The sequence below is a fragment of the Emydura macquarii genome, unplaced genomic scaffold (genome assembly GCF_026122565.2).
Source record: "Emydura macquarii macquarii isolate MOO-44397 ecotype Brisbane River unplaced genomic scaffold, CSIRO-AGI_Emac_v2 contig_1451, whole genome shotgun sequence".
NCBI classification, from domain to species: Eukaryota; Metazoa; Chordata; order Testudines; family Chelidae; genus Emydura; species Emydura macquarii.
Window position 1 is genome coordinate 6,188,303 of NW_027131588.1, and position 19,950 is coordinate 6,208,252.

The 19,950-nt window shown below is 36.7% G+C and overlaps 1 protein-coding gene across 7 annotated transcripts in view; it reads right to left on the bottom strand.

The window, feature by feature from the left end:
• The window catches only part of BNC2 (basonuclin zinc finger protein 2), a 407,420-nt gene that overhangs the window by 270,646 nt on the left and 116,824 nt on the right, over positions 1-19,950 (bottom strand). For all 7 annotated transcript variants that reach the window (XR_010920747.1, XM_067553122.1, XM_067553123.1 and 4 more), the window contains one exon: positions 6,913-7,113. Coding sequence is in view for 6 of the 7 variants with exons in the window: in XM_067553122.1 (XP_067409223.1) it covers positions 6,913-7,113 (201 nt within the window). In the remaining variant the exon portion in view is untranslated. The remainder of the gene's footprint in view (positions 1-6,912; positions 7,114-19,950) is intronic.

A 19,950-nucleotide genomic window follows, 5' to 3' on the forward strand; every position in this document is an offset into this window, starting at 1 on the left:
AATACATATATTCAGAATCAATTAATGCACTCTGAAACTTTGGCAAAGGTGTTTGTCTGTGGTTAAAACAGATTTTAAATTGCATAAATAACTTTCTCAACAGATTGTCTTAGGTTTTACTGAGCTGGTCAAAAGTATTGTGGGTAGGAGGAGGGGTAATCATAGCTTTTTTCCAACATCAGACATAGTGGGCATCATTAAAATCCAGTGACATTTACCACACCACTCAAATTCTACTATAAGGGGCACACTATAAATGAGTAGACAGACATCCCAGCATTTGCCTTTACTGAGGTATTTGTGGCATTCGCCATATTCAAATAAGAAACACCTCAAATACCACAGCAGATTTACCTATGGGTGATGATGGTAAATTTCAGTTTTAATGACAGCCACTATATGCATTTCCTCACTTCCCATCTAGCCTTCCCTAAATAAATAAATAAATAAACAAACATGTATTATTCATTTGAAAAGAAAGCCTTACTGTCCTCTGCATTCTTTTATGAACACGGAGTCTTATAAAAAATCATATAGTTTTCCATTTAGAACTCCCATGCCCTAAAAGTGACATCCTTTTCTCCCTTTCCACAAAGTCTATGAATAGGCAACAGCGGCAGAGGATGGGGAGGCAGCAGCTTTTCAACAGAATTAGAATGGCATCATCAACAGTACGCTGCTGGCAACAAAGCAACAACATGAATCAAGCAGTTCCTAGATGCCCCACCCACTGATGGAGACTGCCTCTCTGTGGCAGAATGTTATGTGACATCCACTATAACTTGCACCATTTTCTTTCCTGTCAAAAAAGTGAAATCATATAGAAAACAGTCTTCAAATATGTCAACAGGGAAAAGAGGCAATCAGATATCACAGTGGTGAGCGCAACGCATGCATCTATATTGAACAGAAATAACGCAGTAGATGTCTACCCACAGGCTGGGGCATAGACTATTATTCTGGGTATTATTTGGGCAGAATGCCATGCAGATGAGAAGCCCATCCTGCCACTTAGAAAAATTGTAAACAAAACCAGAATAAAGCTCCTTATTTAATAAAACTTCTTTTAAAAAACCCAACCCTTACTGTACATACACAACTAGGGTTAAAAAAAAAAAAAGCTTTAAACATTGTTAACATATATGTTGGATTTTGAATTGTAGCATAACGTGGCTATAGTAATTCTCTTTCTAAAGAGAAAGATCAAGGGAAAGTAACAATGGAATTCCTATCCTCCCTCCCAGTCCCTCCTCGCAGCCTGTCTGCTTCAGCCTTCTTTTTCTTGAGCCCATATGATTCACCATCTCCTGGCTATACTTGGAGCCCAAAGTTTGGAATTTTTTCTAAACTCTGAAGAAACACTAGACTACAAGAAAAATCCTTCTACAAAAGCAACAAGCACTATTGTTTGAGAAAACAACTGTAAAAAGAAAGTGACACACATGCAGAGTATTTCTAGTAAAAGAGGAAAACTCTCTAAAGCTTTTGTTTCTGATTGTAGTTTATGACGGCAGTTCTCTATCAGTGAACAGAGTGTTCCTTTGCAATCAGCACACTGTGTCACAACGACCTGGCAAACGTGAACACTTTCACTATCACTATAGTTCTTGCAATCTTGCCTCAGCCGTGACCCATTCACTTTTGCCCCAACTTCTTGAAGATGCTTTAACTCAGCATCTAATTAGTTAGGAAAGATTTGCCTTGGCTCTTAACCCTGGCACAGGAGTAGGAGACTCTGCTGCTGTGATATCCCAAATCTGTCCTGTCACTACATTAATCAAATCCCCATAAATTTATGCATCAATAAGCAACAGCTAAAATACATACACGCACAAAGTATAAATCTGAAAACATTATATACAAATATGTATTGCACATAAATATAGGTTTCCATATATTCATTATGTAGGTTTCATATAGTTATGTGTATACAAAAATTCTGTGGAAGTTAAACAAATATATGATGAATGGTATTACAAGCTACTCAATATAATCAAATAAAACATTGAACACACACACATTTGCCAAAAAATATATCTAGAGAACTATACCAGAGATATTCAACGACAGGTAAGTTAGCCTGCAAATAATGAAAACGAGAAAGAACTCACAGGGGGTTTTCTTTTTTTAAACTCTGTACCATACATGTATCTGTTTACCTACCGGCATGCATGCATATAACGGTGTAAGGTACACACAACCAGTTTAGCTTATATCACTCACTGCATCGTCGAGTGTTTCTATTCCTGAGTATATAAAAATCCATACAAAGCTCGAGGACATCACTATCATTTATTTGCTAATATAAGATGAAATGCTACAATGATTAACTATAATTTATTGTTAAAAAATTACAAAATTAAAACAAATATCAGAAAAAAGTAATGTAACCTGAGAGACTTTTTAATGCAACAGACTAACACTAGATGCAATTTATATCAGCACAGATACTTACTTAAACACAGAAAAACCATTGTGATAAACTGATCTTTAAAATGATAAAAAAATTACACCAAATAAATATACTACGATGGCTGATGATTAGTGACAAAAATCTATTGCTACCAATAGTTAACAGCCAATTGTGTTAGCAAGGGTTTATCTCCCCAAAAAAGCGTTAATAGTAAATTATGTATGGAATTTATAACATGTTGTCATATCAAGTTAATACTTTCTGCATGTATACGTAGATTGAAAAAGCCTTAAGTGTTACAGTAAAATAATCAAGCATTTTATATGTGGTAAAATTGAATACATCCCTTTTAACCAGAAGTATTCAAATAGCAGTTTAGCTTAAGTACATATGTAGTTAGTCACAGCCACAATTCTCTTTTTAAATACCAATTCAATAACCAGTTTATGTGTCTATGTCTACATAATTGTGAGGAACTGTCAGATTGCAAAGCACTAGTACAACTCACACTAGTCATTTGCACAGTCGAGACAGTTTAGCTATAATATTAATGTGTAGTTCAATAATAAGTATTATTTAGCACTTTCATTGGAATAAGCAAAATTTTATGCCAGAAAAAAGTTGAATTTACTATATTATATCTCTGTTGAATAGATGCTTGTGTATTAATAAAAGTCATTGATTTAATGTTTAGTTTTCTTGGTCTGCTTCTCACCTGTCTAGAAGTGATTTCTCTGGTGATAACTAATAAATCCTGCTAATGAGAGAATTTAATGTATAATAGAAAAATGTCACTACTAATAATATTTACATGAAGTTATATAAAGCAACTGTAAGAGAATGTCAACAGTTGCTCCTTAATAAGATACAGTTATACAATGAAATTATGTTGTTAATTTTGTTACCTCATTGAATGAATCCTAATTTACTATATAATGATGCACAGAGCCATTTATAATTCTAATATACTCCTTTTCTCTCTTGAGGGAAAAAATCTTCAGAAAAAGGTTTCTACCTCTGATATGAAACAGGTTAAGCATTCTTCCTTTTAAATACAAAGGTAAATGTCTCTGGCATTTTGTGTCACTGTGAGTTACAGCCATTTCTCTTATGATCTCATTTCTGAAAAGACTTAAAAGTATTTTAGAACATTACAGCCCTTAAGGTAACTGGAAGAAGAAAAATGACATTTCTTATTCTGACAAATGCACAAAACGTTTATGAAAGCAGAAAATCAGGAAAGTCTGCTTTTCTTAATCAATCAAAACCAGGCCTCCCTTTCTGTTGTTAACAACCCCTTGCCAGACTAAAATGGGCAGTGTGCGCCCTGGACTCAACCAGATGAGCAGGGAAGAGAAGCCAAGGGTTTCTGGCCATTCTCGACCTGTCACTGATCAAAGTGACCCAAAGAAGAACTCCTTTTAAAAAGTTAAGATTTATGCCTTTGAGGTTATCGGCTATTCTTCTGTACACAGAATGGGATGACACTTTTAAGAGAACCATATTTTTATATTGAAAAAAGGTGCACGGGCAGAACAAGTTAGTCAAATGGTCATGATTTAAACTTCTAGTAGGTAATTTAGAAGTATATTTCCCAATCTCCCCCACACAAACAAAATCTAAATTTGCTCTGGAATGTGATGTCTAATTTTCCTGCACCAGGGCAGATTGTCACAAACAGAATCAACTCGTTCATCAAAGAAGGGCTGCAGACACAAGGACTCCTGTACTACCTACTGATACCTAACTCTATATGATCAAATCTAAGCACTCTGATATTTTCACAATACACTTCCTTGTCGCGTCCTAATACAAGATTTTGCTGTGGTGTTGAGAAAAAGTTCTACACTCCTGTAGCACGCATATATATAGCTTTCCAAATAATACCGCATGTGTGTTTTTTAAAATCGCTCTTGTTGTCGTGCTACAGTCTTTGTACTAGAACCTGTTAGAGACTGACTTTCAAAGATGGGAATTTGGGAGAGGGGTAGAAGAGGGGAAAGAGGTTAAAAATGTGCAGAAAGCACACCATTTATTTAGAACATAAAATACCTCTACCATTATTATGTATATCTGCAAAACTTTCACTAAACATTTCTTCAAACCCATAGTAAACTTTTTCCTGTGTGTGAAGTGCATCTGAAATATAATTTGTACTGTGAACAAAAATTGATCTCAAAGCCTAGGCATGAAAAGTGAAATACCTATATTTTCAGAATATGGATGCTAAAAATTAAATAATTTTCTAATGGATGAAAAAACAGATAAATGTGATACTCAAGATTTTAGTGTTAAAAGAGAAAAGAACATTGACACTGACACACATTTGTGCACTCGACAGAGTTTGTGCTTACAGTCTGCACAAGCTAATCCAACAACTTTAACGAATCAGAAAGATAATGTAGTATCCTTTAAGAAGGGAATTAATGCACAAATAACTTATCCACTTCCTAAAAGCTTGTTGAAAATGTGTGTGAATTGCATGTGTTTTAGTTCATGATAACAAACAACAAAAACATCTATAACCAAATTATTGAACTCAACATGTGAACACACAAGTGAAGTATAGACTTTTTAAAATAAATCTGTTCAGCATTACCACCTATGCAATGCTACTGTGTGTATTTCAGTGGAAAGATTCACATTGATGCAGCATCTGCCATGCATTTAGTCATACATTACATTTCTTCCTCCCTGCACTCTATGAAGAATAGAAACGTAGTATGTCCAGCAGTGGACAGAAAGCATTTTAAATTCTCAAGCATTAGCATAATTAATATATTATAAAAAATGTAACAGCCTCATTTATGTGCCAGTTTTTTCTTGTCTATCAACTAGTTGTCTCAAATTCTTTGCCTCTTCTACACTGTGATGTCCTTCATTTAGTTTTGTTTCCTTCTGCTGTTAGTGCCGAATATTTTCTAATACTTCTGAGACAATGTAGATCTAAATCTGTTTGGAAAAGATCTAATACCAAACAGGCAATCTAACACTATATATGTGGTTCAATAGCTATTTATCAATTGATCGTTACCTGGATCTGGTTATGTTAACCCTTTCGCAGCTGAAGGGGAAAGAACCTATCCTACTACCCCAAACATTTAACCTCACTACTGAACAAAAAATACAACTGATAAATTAAATAACTGATTTACTTTCTATTGCTGAATATCAATAAAAGCAAATGTGTGTTACATCAAGTATACATGCATATATACTCCATATAACCTGTGCAGCAGCAGTCATATACTTAGTACATATGAAATGTGCATCTCCACTAGGAAATGAACTTTTTACTTTCAAGAATGGGACATCAGACACAGAGTTGCTTATTCACCTTATGTTGATTACATTTCTATACCAGCTTACAGTATCAGCAGTAATCAGGGTCCCTCTACAGGATATATCAAAATATACCTTATTCAAATACATTCATCCTGTCTACGCTATGTTGCTTAAATTCTCTTCCGTAGACAACTGATATAGATTACTATTTCCACTGTCGGGTTTGTTTTTATCAACAACATTATTTTATAGCTAATATTCATGATTTTCTTACTATGAACTATGAAAAAACCTAATGACACTACCTTCTTTCTTTTTGTACAATACAATGCTTTTTAGGTAAATATGAGCTCATTCATCTTATTTCCAGCATCATAAAAGTCTAATTAAAAAGCACACAACATTTAATAACTCCATTCTTGGATAAGGAAGTACTTTAGTTCCTGTTACTCTTGGTGTGGAATCTCAACTGGAAACTACTTTTTAAAAAGGCAAATCATCTCTGGAAAGGGAGGCACCCTATTAAAAAGCTTCAGTTTGAACTTCCCTCCCCTGCTTGAGCTCAGTCCAAGATGAAAGTTTCTCTTTTTTTCTTTTTTCACCCAGAAGAGCCAAATAATTGTGCAAGAGAAGCTACAGCACGCAGGGCGCGTATCACCAAGTGCATGGTACAGAGACACTGGCTCCTGTGATTAATTATCAGTTATTACTGGCCTTGCAGTAACATTTTAGCTTTCCCGTCAGAACCAGCATACCAAGCTGCCTTAAACGCGGCCCCCGGTGAAGGAGCAACTCTGGGGAGGACGCCAAGGCACAGCTCCGCAGAAACAGTGTGTGTGTGTGTGTGTGTGTGAGTGAGAGAGAGACCCGACAACTGAAACTGTCTCCTCTAACGACCCTCAGTGCTGTGCTGGCAGAATGAAACAAAACCCAGGCAAACAAAGAAAGAAACCAGTCTTACCATGAGCAAGCTCTGTTTGGAAACTTTAAAACAAATGCTTTGCTTTTACTCCAAGCTTTATTTTTTTAAATCTTTTAAAAAGGAGCCCTTAGGGAAGCAATGAAGTAACCATACACATTCCAATGACATCGTTATGACAGTTCAGAGGCTAACTATGCAGTGATGAATTTTTTAAAAATGAAATGTGGAGAGAGGAGGGGGGAAAAGAGCACTAAATACCATATTTGAATAGAAATGAAAAAAACCCACATACCTGTTGGGACATTCTGAATAAGAGGTTAGTGTCAGCGTTCTGCCATGTCCCCATGAAACCAGATTCGGTCGTTGCCGTTCTTGTTCCGAACTGCATGGAGTTGTCAGTGCAGGAGTCTCTTAAAGTCAAGTCTCTTGCCCTCTTTCGCTCTCTGTGTCTCAGTGTGTCTCTGTCTCTCACATCCACTTCTGCCTCTTCTGACTGAAAAGTGAAGGTGGATTTTTTGAGCCTCTTGGCAGCCAGTAGCAAGAGTGTAGTGTAGTTAAGCTAGCTGCACTGTGCATTTCATTTGGAAAGGGGGAGCTCAGGGGAAGGGGTCAGAGCTTCCTTCACACCTTCTGCACAGATACCCCTATCATTTATGCATAGATTGTGACTCCCCAAGCTCGCCTTGGCTCAGTTTAACAGCTGCCTGTCAGGTGTGCAGGCAGCACTAAGGAGACCCAACCATCAGCTTCAAACTCTCAGCCACTGGATGTCATTGGATAGCAGAGCAAAGAGTCAACTGCACTGTTCCACTGTCAGGCACCAAATGACATCCTGCACTAACCCCTCTCAGTCAGTCTACAGATACACATACGCACACACAGACACAGACACACTCTAACTAGCACACTGATCAGAGTGATCACAGTGAACTGGGAGGAAAAAAGGCTGTGGCCCTTTCCCTGTCTTGTTCTGTTTTTCTTCAACAACGCTGTCAAATACAACATGCAATATCTGACACTTACCTACCACACAGGATCTGTAACCTTTTTTTTTTTTTTTAAACTCTTAAATACAGTCAATATTCACTTAAAAGAAAAATGTAAGAGTTGGCCTGGTTATTTTCTAAATATTAGATGTCAGGCAGCCAACTACCGTGGGATAGTCCGTTCCCATTCCTATCCCAAAGAGGGGAAGAGACACGATCCAACTCCTTTTGAAATGAAACCCAAAAAATCACATGCATATTTCATCTCTCACATCCTTGTTTCCCTTGTTAATCACTTAACTGTCTCAAGCAGCATCTTCGGAGAAGAAAGGGGGATGTAGAAAAGAAGTTTCTACTTCATTTCCCTCCCCCCCAACAATGAAAAGTAAAAGTAGAGGGTTTGGTTTTAAGTTCCTGGACGAAGCACACACAATATACCTTTCAAACCATAAAGGAGAAAGAGATGAAGCAGAAAAAAAGCCAGTCCCATCCAGTCAAAAAGTAATGTAAAGAGAAGGACATTTTTCTTTCAAGATCTTTCCCCTGCACTTACTTAGGTAACATTTTTATACATCAAGAAAATCAATCCTGATATCAAGCAGATTTTTAATTAACATGACTTTACAATAAAGCCAATTTTATTTGCTAAATTGTTACCTTCTTTACCCTCTGTGTGAAGGAGGAAAATCACAAAGAACTACGTGAACTACATAAACACCATAACCTCAAAAATGTAAAGCAAAATTCATGCCATCTCATAAAAGCAGTGAGGGTAAAAAAGCTATCCTTTCTAAACTTTAAAAGTAAGGAACATTCATCTTCTAATCAAATCTACAAATTTAGGACAAATGTACCACTCTCTCTCCTTTTCCTTAACTCAAGAATAACAATAAACCTTATCTCTGAAACAACAAAAGAAAGAGAAGAGAGCTTCAGTGGCAGCTCTGTGTCATTAGCGTGCAATGAGAAAAGATGAGAAAGCGTACACTATGTTGACACAAATGTGCCTTCCCCTTCAGATCCTACATCTCCTGAAAGCTTTTCTGTTAAACTTCCCTCCAGTTCACCACCATTAAGTATTAAAAAAAAAAAAAAAAAAAGTCTCAAAAGCAGCAAATTCAATATCTCGGAAAAAACAAACAAGAACCCAAAGAATTGTTGCCTTAAAATATATTAAGTCCACCTGTGGTCAATAAAAATATTCTTGGGGGAAAAGGGGGATCCTATGAGTCAATTGGGCCAACAGTGGCTGTACCTTTACAGTTAACTACTACCCACTTAAACTCCCTCTAAAATTTGCTAGCCTCTTGATTTCTGAAGTGGCACTCAGTGCCTCAGTCAAGCTGCCTGCTCAGCTCCTGACCTTCCCACTAATGGCTGTTATTTGTGGGAGGCTTAAGGACACCATCAATAGCAAGCTTCCTCCTCTCTTCTCTCTGCATCTCTTGTGCTCTCTCTCTCTCCCCCCCCCCCCTTTCTTTTTTCCTGTCCTGCAGTCCTCTCCACCCAGGGGGGGAAAAAGCGTGTGTGCGCATGCACACGCACACACACACAAAATCAACTGGCATGCAGCAGCAAGCACCTGCAGTAATAGACTCTTTTATTAAAACTGTTATTCTGCAAGACTTGAAATTCCCGGTGGACTGGGCCATGTCAAAGCCGATATAATTAACTAGAGGCTCAGCAACGGATCAATTACCAGACAAGCAAGTGATAGTGAAATCAATGAAAGATCATCAGCCACATTATCAGTGTTGCAACTCATTAGGGTAAAACTGAGAAATGTGCTCAAAGCGAGCCCAAGCAAGGTGGCATTACAAAACAAAGGGCTAATTTGGAGACCCTGCTGTGAACAATCTGTAACAGAATTAGCCTTTTTTCCCCCTAAACTGCACAGCTCTGTAACTAAATGTGACAGACTGAGAGAAGCAGTTTATTAAGACACCAACTCCAAGTTTATTTAGTTCATAAACTCTCTCCTAGAAAATCAATACAGTCTGTACAGGGTTATTAGGCTGACTAGTTAATACATCCAAATCTCCTCTTCCTAGGCAGTAGTCTTGGCCAAAATGCTACCTTACTGTAGGTGAATTCAGAACAGCTTCAGATCATGGTATCAAAAGAGCACTATCACTTATTTGTCATATATGTTGCTGCCACATCACAGCATAACTTGTTAAAAAAATCTTATTTTTCTAAGATCATAAATGTGACACTGGAAGAAAACAAAACAGACTAAAAAAACCTCCAGTCATCCTCAAGTCTACCTTTGCTAAATGGCACCTTGTTCCAATGGCACTAATGCCAACATATAAAACTAAGAAAACAAATACCTGATGCATCTGAGAAGGGATATACAAAGAAGTAGTCACTAAGGGGATAACAGGAACCTCTGCAGGGAAAATAAGATGGAAGTACACTTCCTAGAGTAATAAACTAAGCTTCTTCTACATCTTTTCTAAGTCTACAACTATTTGTATTTGAAATGAGACAAAATTTACATGAGATTTACAAAACAATAGTCAAAATCTAAATTTATAACCCAATACTCCCCTCTGAAAGCTATCATCACTCTCCCTGTTGTTATAATTCCTCTGCAGGCAGAAATATTTTGGGGACCACCTCAAGGAGCAAACATACTACTTGTTAGTACTCAAGTTTGGCAAAAACTGAGTGGATCGTTATTTTTTCTCTCCTCCCTTTGGCTAACTCATTCTACAGTTGTAAACAAGACATTTGCTCTGAAAATATTTGAGACAAAATCCTTAAGAAGAATTCAACAAATAATCTCACTTCTACTATAGCTTTCTAATTATCCATATGAAATTCACAGATTTAACTGTTACCATACAACTTTGTATTGCAAGATAAAAGGAAGTGTGGAATTACACTGCATTTTTCAGTTTATGTGAATGGATTAAAGCTGAATAAGAGATGTGACCACTGGTAGCCCAAACATTTAAGGAGACTTGCAATCCATATGTGAAGTGCAGGTAATTTTTTCGACCACTGAATATTACAGAAGACTTTTACAACATTAAGTAGTTTTTGTGAATTTTATTTTTAATATAAAATTATCTATTACTTCCTTCCCCTAAAAAACACACCCAATGCTACCACCTTTGGCAAGAAAAGATAATACACTTACCACATATTACAAAAAGAAAACAGGATAACTAGGTAATGCCTATAGGTAATTGTAAGCACAGAAGACATTACATACTGTTAACATCTCTTACTTGTTCCAAATTCCAATGTTATAAACGTTTAAGTACTAATTAGTTCAGTCAAAGGATTAATAAAAATTGACTCTGAAATCATTAGAAATTTAAAAAAATACTGTTTTCTTCTTTTTGCTCCAATTATTTTATATTATTAAGCAAGCTGTTAAACATGCAACATTTACTAACCTTTTAATGCTCAGTAATATGTAAAGTCTTTAAAGAGGATTTTTCGTTCAAGTCTATGCTTTAGATACTAATCAAGAAAATAATTACAGAGGAATTTTGTAAAAAAAAATCTGCATGCATATAACTATGTACTGTATATGTACATTCAATGAGGCCCAATTAGTTGGAAAGCATTTGCATTTCAGTTAGTATGAGCTAACAAGACTGTAGGGAGACAATGCAATTCTACTATCAGGGCAAGAAAGAATGCTGTTTTCCTGTAAGTATTAATTCCCACAACTGATCATTTTAAAAATGTTACTGATCTTTACAGTATTTGTTTTTCTAACATCTAGGAGTTCACTATAAATGTTTATATTAACTATACATGCAGCAGTGTCCCAGAGATCGCTCTTGGGGAAAAAAAGACAGCAGTGAGCACAGATTTATTCCTTTATACTGGTGATCTAATTATTTTATAATAATTGTTAATCAATTATTTAAAATGATCATTCCTCAATTGTGGCTTTAGTCCTAAAGTCTGAGACGATATCATTAAATTATGAGAGAATATAATTTTGATGTAAATATAGCTGGTTTCAATGGCAAAGATATATACATTCTAAAATGTGATCTCATAACTGTAATACATAGTTTGTTACAGTCTAGGTACACTCAATTGACTTACTGTATAGTACCTGTAATTCCCAGAGTTCAGTTTGCTGAAGCTGTTAACAGATTCTGTAATCTGTAATGACAGTAAACTGGCCTTTGCTCTTCTCTTATTCACTATTCATTTTCAAGGCTTGGTTAAGTAGATAGCTGGGTTAAAGATCAGTAGTTTTTCATGTGACACACTCTGGTATTCATCTAATGGCTTGTCAGGACAAAACTGTCCCTGTTCTTACCAAAATAATAAAAATGGTCCTCCACATCGCATGACAATCAGCCCTTCCTTGTGTTGAAACAACCCAGTTTATATGATTAAGTTGTTTTATAGAAATTTTATAACTGAATATCTCACATTGCTCCAATAAAATGGATATATATCCCCAAAGGAGACAAATTCTCTTCTGTCAACATATGCACAGAGTCCATAACCAATCATGCATGTACATTACTCAAGGATAAAAGTGAAGTTTTGAACTTGTGTCCTTCTGGGTGGAGGGATGTCTAACTTAATGCATGAAAATTATTTAAAATCAACATGTTATTCACACTCAGAGGTGGAGATTCAATTAAGGAAATGTAACTCTTTTCCCTGAGAAAAAAAGTAAGGGATTTGCTCTGCAACATTCGTTATATTTGAAATGTTAACAGATGTCTTAAGTGGGGGGAAAATAAGGGAACAATTAATAAATATATTAATATAAAATATATATAAAATAATATATATACATATATAAGCAGCATTATGTTTTTTGTGAAACCTGCCACTCTTACTTTGTAAAACATTTTCCATGAGTTTTAATACGTAAGAAACTTCTGATTCATAACCAAAAACAGAATGCACAGAACCAATTTATTACATCATCATCCAACATAGAGACTGCATACTTTTTAGACCTGTGTTCCTAATTCCCTTGTTGAATTCTCCTTCTCATCCTTCACTACAGAACTCTGCATTTAGGAGTCTATTTTTCCCTTTGATGTGCAAGTCTAACTCTCGTTAATTCCAACAAGAGCATGTATACAGTGGAGGCACAAGCAGATGTTGTACCTTTTGGATTAAAAAAAGTGCTCGGGTCAAAAATTTTGTCAGTTCTGGACTATCTTTGGGCAGCATACTTTTCAAAATCAATATTGTATTTATATTTTAATTACAGGTGATACTTCCAAAAACTAATCTTTACCCAATATTCTGATCTATTCAGGTTCTCACCCCAGTGGCTGTTGTGGGATATATATGAATGTTTCCAAGTAGTGCATTATGCAACGTGAAAAGCATCAAACATGGACATCTGTCTAATAATTTAACATGCAGTTATTGGTCTATAGTACCACATTCTTGTTAAGAAAGCTCCAGTTCCTGGCAGGCCTTCCCATCACAACTGACCACTTACTAGATACTTGCCCATTATAACTATCGAAAAATCACCATCACACTCTCGAGAATATTGATATCCAAAAGACCACTGTCACAGAACACTGAACGTAAAAAATGTGACCTGCTACACACTGATACAAGTCCCATCATTATTAGTGAAATTTCAGCAAACAAACTACATTAGGATATTGGTCGCTTATCAAGTGTGTTGTAACAAGTTACAAAAACAAAACAGTGATCAAATCTATAAACAATTGCCAAATTTATAAAACCAGGTTGGAGGAGTGCATAGCTACCACAACCACAATTTTGACACATTTCATTATTCCTGACCTATTAGATACTATCATGGTGTGATTGTTAGGGCATATTTTGATCTTTCAGGTTTGGTGACCAACATGGGAGGTATTATGCAAGCTTAACACTACAGGGTACTAGTGATAACATTTCTCAACACACACAATAGTTTTTATAGAACAGTAACATGGTGTAACGTTACCTGAAACCTCATTCTATTCTAAGGGGAAAACACATCATATATGTCTTGAACAACTCTCTAGTGGAAGGTGATTATGAGGTGTCTCAATGTAAATTGCAACTCCTGAATCACAGCAATACACAGCTGAGATGGCCAAAGACAGGGAAATCTTTCCACGCCTGCATAGGATACACCCACATATAAATGACAACTCTTGTGAGATATGGAGGGCAAAGAAGTTTACAAAGCACAGATAGCCTAGTAACATCCTTATAAACACACAATCTGATGCTAAGCAATAGCAGTTAATTCAGTAAATTGAGAATTTAATTGCACCTCACAATTTGCTAAATTAATCACCTCCTATTTACAATGACGTAACATAGATTAACTTGGATTTTGACTAATAGTAACCAGCAAACATGGATGACACATAAAAAAATAAAATCTGTCTTTTTTAATCCCCCCTCCTCCGATAGTATTTTACCCACCAAGCTAAAATTGTGTGCAAAGCCCTTACGTACATAAATATTGCTGCATTTTACAGATGACCAGTACAGGTCAGGTCATTTGAACATGTGAGACATTTTCATCCAGCCTTCTTTTCATGTGTACACCATTTGGTGTGTGCAAAACTCACAAATGTGCATATTTGTCAACAGGCAACTGTGCACATATGTTTGCAGCTAGTTGATCAATTACTAAGTGTATAAATACAAAATTCTACATGTACAAATGGCTGGTTTTGCATATTCAAATTCTGTATATGTATAAAACAGATTCTCTCTTGAATATTTATCCCTTCATTTTGTGTAACTATATACAAATTGTACCACCTTAGCAGCTCTTGGAAACCAAGGAATTAGGTTTTGATTCAAAACCCACTGATGTCAAAAGAAAGATTCCCACTGACTCCAAAAGGCCTTTGAATCAGGCCCACTATATCTAACGGAAAAATAACCATCTAATATCCTGAAGAATAGTGGTGTCGTTCTTTAATTATCCAGTAAGGGTGCCACTGCTGAAACAATAGTGCAATTGAGACAGTCTCTTAAATGTGACCTTAAAGAATTTAAAAAGGCAAAGGGGATAGATTTAAGATCCCAACTAGTAATAAAATGCATACCGAAATAAATATTACAAGTGCATTTACCTTTTGAAACAAAATATTTGACAATCAGTGTTGTCTTTTGTTTCTCATGCTAGGATATGAGTTCAAGATTCAATAATAATAATCACAGGTTCACTGTATTAGTGGATATTATAAATGATTAAAACAAATCAGCACACCAGTCTATGTAGATAATTGAAAGAGGGAATTCAAATATTTTGATTTAAAAAGCAAATGCATTGGCACAGATTTAAATCTGCACACTATTACTGCAGTATTATATATGTGTACTTACATAGCCTAGCATCTTTCATATAATAATGTGGGTTCTTTAAAAGGATTTTACGTTTTTATTTAGTTATACTTAGAAACTAAAGTTTTGCTTTTCTACTCTGATGTATTAATTCTAAAATCTTGGGATTCAGAATCATCTGTTGAACTCCAGTTCAGTAGCGGCAACCATCCTAATGCATTGTAATTTCATTACAAACATCCTTTGAATAACACATCTCTATAATATGCAACTTCTTTGGTTCCTCCAAACAGCCTATAGGGTCAAGTCCAAGCAATGCTTATGATCTAATTATTTGATAATATGCTATACTTTACTCAATTCTCAGTATCCACTGTTTGGTATCTTTAAAAAAGTCTGTTACAATTAAATCTAACTAAGCCAAGCTGAAATCTAGATTGTTTACAGAACATTTATGTTTTAGACAGCCGAAAATGTTTACCAATGTGAGACTGAACTGAGCATTGCTGTTTTCCTAATTACTGACTCTTTCACAGTATATAGCTGCTTGATCTGCCCAGTGTCCTAGCAGCTCTCTGGACAATTAGCAAAAGCTGCATTAGCAGGAACTCAGCAGTCTCTGTCTCACTTTTCTCTAGAGAACAGGGGAATGATGAGTTCCATCACCTGGCCAGCAGCAGCAGCAGCAGCCACAAAGTCACCTCAGGGACTTGGACAAAGAGATTCATCTGCAGCCTTGGCAGCCATTAAAGCATGCTTTCCTAGCAGACAGTCACACTATCATACACTAGCACGAAGTCCTTTTATTAAGGGCTGTTGTCTAAGTGACCTGTCACAAAGCTTCATAAAGAAGCATTAATACCGTGGGCCAAAATGAGATTGATCTTTGAGCTTCGTGATCTCCTGTTGTCAACAGTGCATTATAAAACCAATGCTAAATACTTTATAAACAGGTCTCCCTACAGTGTATTAGAAGAACAGTGCATATTTCATGCCCTATAGTTAGGTAGCCACATATCCATCAGACAATTAAATAATTTATTAGCTATGCACAAGTGCAAAAAGAGTCAATAAACTTTTGAATACTTACAAGCTTACTATTTTATTTGAAAACATACCTGAGGCCAGGGACTAGTTGACCTGCTGAGGACAGAGGACTGGAAAAACTGAATTTGTGCTTCATATCTATTGCCTTGCCATATCACCTCAAGCTTCAGACAAGTCCCTGTGCTCCCCACCTAGTTCAAAAGGCTCTCCCTCGTTTTCAAAATCCTCCCTACATTTGCTTTAACCTTGCTTCCATTATTTTCTATTCCAGTTTCCCACACTTGGCATCAGCCTCTTTTCTGTCCCTTTGCACACTCTAGCCAATGTGCCTGCAAGACCCTTCTCCTCTGCAGCTTCTGCCATATGGCGCCATCCTTCTGTATTTCTCTGCCTCATTCATTCTCCAGCTATTTTCACCCAAATTTATTTTATATATTTATATAAAATATATATATATTAAAGGTCATAAGTGTCTTAAGTGTGAAATTAAAAAAAAAAAGTCTTTTATATTAGCAATTCACTCTACCACTGAAAATAATTGGTTGGCCTTATTTTCAAAAGGTGCTGAACACCTATAATTCCCATTCAAGACAATGGGATCTGTGAGTGCCCGATTTGAAAAAAAATCAGGCCTTGTACATTTATTTCCGATCTTGCACCAAGTCTTCTATTGTGCTACGTTAATTATACATTAAGAGACAGAAAGAGCATGTAGCACAATCTAATTGGCCCTATGTAATTTGCACAATCCCAATGCTAATAGCATGAGAGCCATTAATAGGTTTAGAGTCTTAAAGCATTAAATATTATTGGACAAATCTAGCCTATTATTTTCTGATTAATCTTCAAAACACAGTTTGTTTTAAGAGAGATCCAAACACTTGTCTGTATAAGACTCTCAAGTTCCTATAAGATGCATTTCAAATTTTCTATGCTTTGTCCAAAATTATCAGAGAATGGATGGCTGAGGATTTGTTCTAACTCACTTGGAAACTCAAATTTCTTTAAACTGGGATTGGTTCCCAAACCTCGACAGGCGTGGACCTTTGTATAGTCTTGTGGGTGCCATGGTTTCACATATTGGCCACATTAATACAGGATAGCAAGCATCTGTAACCCACAGCTGTGAGTGCTCCAGCCCAAAAGCACCCACAAAGTCTATGCCAATGCAAACCACTCTTTCCAACCCACATCTGAACCACACTGGTTTTCTTTAGGAGTTGATATATTGTCCTGGAGCTGAAGCTTTTGCGTTCTCTCAGTTCATACAATTAATGAGGGTTACCGAGTGCTAAAGAGAAGAGGGGAAGTCAGTTCTAAGCAAAACACACAATGGGCAAGATCTTTGCCGTTACCCCAGCCCCTCTGTGCCCAATTCTCGCTAACTCCTATTTCAGCCTTTCATCTGCACTGGGTATCAGCCAGAAGCTGTGAGGAACTGGACATTCCCACATTACCACCTGACAGACATTAAATTGCTTTTCTTACCCCTTTTAACCTACAAACTGGACCTCCAGGATGCTGTGAGGAAGATGAAGACCCCTCCAGACACCTTGCGAAATTGGCACAGACAGAAAAAAAATCATTTCTTTCTGATCCCAAAACAGACCCACAGCATCCTAGAAACACAGCTGAGCTCAAATGTGGGAAAGGAGGGGACAACAATAGCATCAAGAAGGCTGCTGGATGTCTGGGATAGCTTTAAATGTAAGGGAGAGTCACAGAAATCAATCTGCTCACCCTGACCCCTCCCTATAGCTGGCCAAAGGGAGGCAATGAAAGCTCTCCCCAGAGGCACATGCCCTCTGAGACACAAGGAAGACAGGGAGAGGAAAGGCTCCAGTGTGGCTTTGCATGAGTGTTCCCACACCCAGCTCTTCCGAATGGAAGTGGTTGGCTACCTCTCTGCAAATCCAACCAAATCCACCACCCCCATATTGAGATGGGAGCAGCAGCAATGTGACAGCATCCTATTTCAAATAGCACTTTTGGTTTAATCAAATGGTTATATGCTATAGGTAGAGAATTAATACACAGGCAAGAATTATACTACAGGTTACTACCAATGTGTCTATTTCTTTCCATTTCCCCCTCTTTGCATTAACTCCTTGGACACCAGTAAAATCTGTGCATGAGAATAATCTATCATGAAAACAAATTAGACCCATTCAGTGAAGCTGACAGGTTTGCATGGATAGGCCATAAAAAAGGAACAGATCAGTAGCTTCTGCCCAGGTTCTCCAACATTGTTCACCAAAAAGCTTAAAATCTCTAATCTGCTGTTGAATAAGTATCTCCTAAAAGGCAGCACTCTCCCTCTAATTCTTTGCCATTAAGACAGCTTCAGTGAGTTTTATCTCTAGCTCAGCAAATCAAATCTTATATGACATGAAAACAAACCACATTCCAGTATTTTATTAGTCTAAACTAAAGGAAATCCTGTCCTATATTTGTCAAATTTGAAATCTATTGCAGGTATCACACACACAGTCTCTCAGACTGTTCTTAATAACCAAAGACTTAGCATCTTATAGTTAATCTCATAAAGGGGGAAAATCTGCTTTTTAAAGATATACAAGGAATAGCAAAACTTGCCTTCCTTTTTTTTTTTGCTTCAGGATTTGTTAGAGAAGTGTAGGAACTTTCTAAGCCCTTCACTGAAGGAGTAAAGATGTAGAACCTTTCACAAAGACATCTTTACTGAACAGTTTGTCAGGCATTTGAGTTAAATACTGTAAGCATTAACAAAAACTAACAGAATAGCCAACTGCAACAAAGTAAGGGCACAAATAGATTTTGTTCCTTTGCAGGTCACCTTTAAAAGGATGGGGGTATGCTAGGCTTCAATGTAAATGACTCTCAGACCATATTAAACTAGTATACTTAACCTAACATGAAGGCTAGCCTTATAAAAAGCAGCTAAGAAAAAAGGAACATCTAATTTTCAATCTTCTGGACAACGCTCAAAAGAAAACTCTAGTCATTTTCTAATCAATGCTGAACAGCCTTTAAGAAAATATATACACATAAACACACAAGATTTAAAGTAAGTATTATTTAAGAAATGCCTTGAACTTTCAACTTTTCCATAGCTGTATCTCTAAAGTCATCCCATGGAGGCTGTATTCCGCATCCCTCCCCCAAATAGGAAAACACAGAAGGAAGAAACTCTGGAATGAAATTAATAGGCAAAGCACAAGAGTTGATTAGCATTACATTACAACATGATTTTGTAAAACTTTTTAAGGTGATTGCAATTTTAATTTAATTTCACTTTTATTTATATAAGCAGATCAAGTCCAGCAATCTCACAAGGACAACGTGCATGCCTGCTCCTTGCTGAGAAATGCTGCACCTCTGATCTCTCTTCCCCCTTTCTCTCTTTAGCTTTGCATACACTTTTTTGTTTTGTTTTTAAACCACAGAAAGTTTAGTTACACAAAACTTAATGATGATGACTTTTCAGTTTCTTAAGGAGTTCACTGCACTTCAGAATCAAGCCTTAAATATAAAGTGATTTTAGATAAGCAAGGGTGTTTATCTGGTAACTTCAGCTCCCGCACTTGTGAGAATCAGCTGCTGCGCATGTGTACACAAGATATGAAGCAACTGATACTTTGTTTCTAAGACCAGAACCAACTACATAGCATCTTGGATCACCATGTTCTTGGCTATATAATTACTGTTATAAGTGTATTTTCTGATACTTGTTCTTGTATAAAGTGCACCTAAGAAACTGAATAAGTATTTTTTATTTTTGTTTAACAAGAAGATTTCAGTGGCCATGTACAAAGGAATTGAAAAATGGCTTCACTGTTACTACCAATAGTCATAATTTTGTTATTTCCATTAAACGTAATGCCTAGAGCAGTGTTTCTCAACCTGGGGGTTGTGACAGTTTTAGAGGGGTCGCAAGTGCAGAGCTGGTATTGGGGGTGGCAAGAAAGGCAACTGCCTGGAGCCACAGGGGCTAAGTTACATGCCTCAGCCCCGCGGGGGTGGGACTCAGGCTTCAGGGG